The sequence below is a fragment of the Montipora capricornis genome, chromosome 14 (assembly GCF_036669925.1).
Source record: "Montipora capricornis isolate CH-2021 chromosome 14, ASM3666992v2, whole genome shotgun sequence".
Taxonomy (NCBI): domain Eukaryota; kingdom Metazoa; phylum Cnidaria; class Anthozoa; order Scleractinia; family Acroporidae; genus Montipora; species Montipora capricornis.
Window position 1 is genome coordinate 8,807,193 of NC_090896.1, and position 2,500 is coordinate 8,809,692.

The window sequence follows — 2,500 nt, forward strand, 5'->3', positions numbered from 1 at the left end:
AACAGATGGAGCAAGGTCATTTTTATTCCAGGCCAGCCGTTTCAGTTCATGTTCTATTTCTTTTGCCTCCCTGGAGTTAACTGGTAAAGTGTACTGGCAATCTGTGATTAAATACAATCAGCTATTACAACGTTTTTTAAATACACAGTATCAGATGCGGCATATGGTGTTCAGAGGGTGTGTTTAAAAAAGTCCTGATGTTGAGGTTGAGTAGAAAATGCAGGATTTAAAGCGTTTAGAGATGGCGTTTAACTATAAAACAACAATTTTAAATGTTGCAGACATGTTTCTGCAGAGGAAGCTGCCTTCTCCGGTGCAACTGCTACATGAGATGCAGATATCTATATTCAGATTTGCATCTCATGTAACACATGCCCTGAAGATGGCAGAAGTTTTTGCCAAAACATGTCTGCAACATTTTAAAAAATCTCAGTCAGATAATTGACCATTATTGTGATTTGTGTCTCTTGTGCTCTCTGGACCATTTAGGGATAAATTTGGTAGCTCTGTAAACCTAGGTAACAACATGATCATATCTCTCTTCCGAAATGTCGAGAAATTAAATCTATACAAAGCCCATACAAAGACTGCTTGAATCGTTCTCAAAAATATAAAGCAGTTTAGAAAGCTAGTTATAAATGGGAGTCACACTATAGTGCTCTTTTTACGTTGCCAAAATTAAGCTTTGACTTCAAGAAGTTAACTGAACACTTTTAATTAAGCCCTCGTGCTAAACAAAAACCGTCAAACAAAAAACAATTAATAATAATAATAATCATCAACATCATCATCATCATTATTTAACCAAAGGATCCTTATCACTAAAAAGTGGTCTTCTAAAGAACATCAGCCATTGCTGCCCACATGGAAGCAACTAACCAATGGAATTATTGCTTATGACCTTCTTGTGTCAGGTAAAGAAAAAGTTTATCAACGTATAATTAATAAAAGAAAAATTGTTGATACAGGACCTTAAGTCAGCTCTCAATGCTAACCTTACAGTAACTTCTTGTGGTTAACTTACTGTCAAGATAATTTTTCTTAATCTTGGACCCAGGTCCCACGGAAGTTTTAGACAGTATACAACGTTACTTTTGAAAACGTACGTTGTAGCATAAGTCAAGTTTTATAAAAATGCTTGGGTTCATTTCTTGACTGAGATCATACTTGAAGAACTGCTCCTTGTCAAGTTTGCCATTCTTATGTTGGTAAGAAGAAAAAACGATAATTAAACAATTCCTTCTGAAATTTGATGTTGAATCACTAATCAGTATGCAAAGATGGGAAGTTCCATTTGGTCTACAACTGTCAGGTTGCACCTGTAATTTAGAATAATGACATGAATCCACCTCGTTTTCTCCTGTATTTTTCTGCCGACTTCCTAACGAGCGATTTTCGCTGAAATTGTTCCAAGACTTCAGAAGAGGGACGTTTTTTGTATTAAATTCCGCGCGTATTTAACCAAGGACTCGAAAGGACACGTGCATTCAAGTTATTATAAGAGGCAAGACGGAAATACAAAAAGTTGTACAATTGAAATTCACAATTTGTTTTTCAAAATTAAGACAGATGTTTCAAAATTTATAGGTGACCACGGCCGAGAAATCGCACAATAAACCAATCTTGGGGAATGAATTAAAAATTCGCTACCACGACAAATTACACAGAGAAGTGAGGGCATAAAATTATCAACATCTCGGGAAGACGAAAAATGATTCGAATAACACACTTAACACGCGCTGAGCAGGGGTGAGATCAAGTCCTTTATATCGGGTGTGATACACCAAACGCCTATTGCTAATATACAAGTTGAAGATAACTTCATAAAATTCATAACTATTGACACTTAGCTTAATTTTTAGTATACTTGCCTTCGGAGGGTCTTCTTTCCCTGCGTGGAATTTTGAAAGGCCGATGAGTTCCAACCAAGTCCATGCTAAAAGCTACACCCTTTTAACTGGGAAATAAAAGTAAGGAAACAAAAATAAAAACAAAGAGAGTGACGAAAACAAAATACAAGACGCGCGAAAGGTGGGAAGAAACAGTGAGATCTTAACTTTTGCAAATAACCTTATTAAGAAAACGCATTCAAGCCATTATACATTGTAATTTCGCAAATCGGTCAAATAAATTCTACAACCTAAGCTTCAGCAAGGCACTTACGCAAAATTTACATGTTTTAAATTCAATACTGACACCAGTAATTAGGAGTAGTGAAGGTTTTTCTCGCCAACTGAATGAACAAATTTGCTCCCGAAACCGTTGAGCGAGCGTATTTTTCTTTATATCGTGAAAAATAAATCGCAATATCATTCGCACTGTGTTCAATTGTCAAACAAACTTCAAAGATTACATAAATCATTAAGAGAAACTAAAAAATGCTAAAACTTCGACAGGAATATGTAGACGTCGAATTAATTACAAAACAAATTTTGCGAACGCTTTTCCTCTCGCTGAATTAAGCTTAAAATGTTTTCAAGGAAAGCGAAATAGTACTGAA

The 2,500-nt window shown here is 35.6% G+C and overlaps 1 protein-coding gene across 1 annotated transcript in view; it reads right to left on the reverse strand.

The window, feature by feature from the left end:
* Positions 1–2,500, reverse strand: part of LOC138033044 (uncharacterized) — a 32,254-nt gene that overhangs the window by 23,311 nt on the left and 6,443 nt on the right. The window contains exons 4-5 of the mRNA XM_068880786.1: positions 1,872–1,957; positions 1–101 (exon numbers count right to left, since the gene is read on the reverse strand). The exon at positions 1–101 is cut by the window's left edge and continues 300 nt beyond it. Of these exons, the coding sequence (XP_068736887.1) occupies positions 1–101; positions 1,872–1,935 (165 nt within the window). The 5' untranslated portion in view covers positions 1,936–1,957. The remainder of the gene's footprint in view (positions 102–1,871; positions 1,958–2,500) is intronic.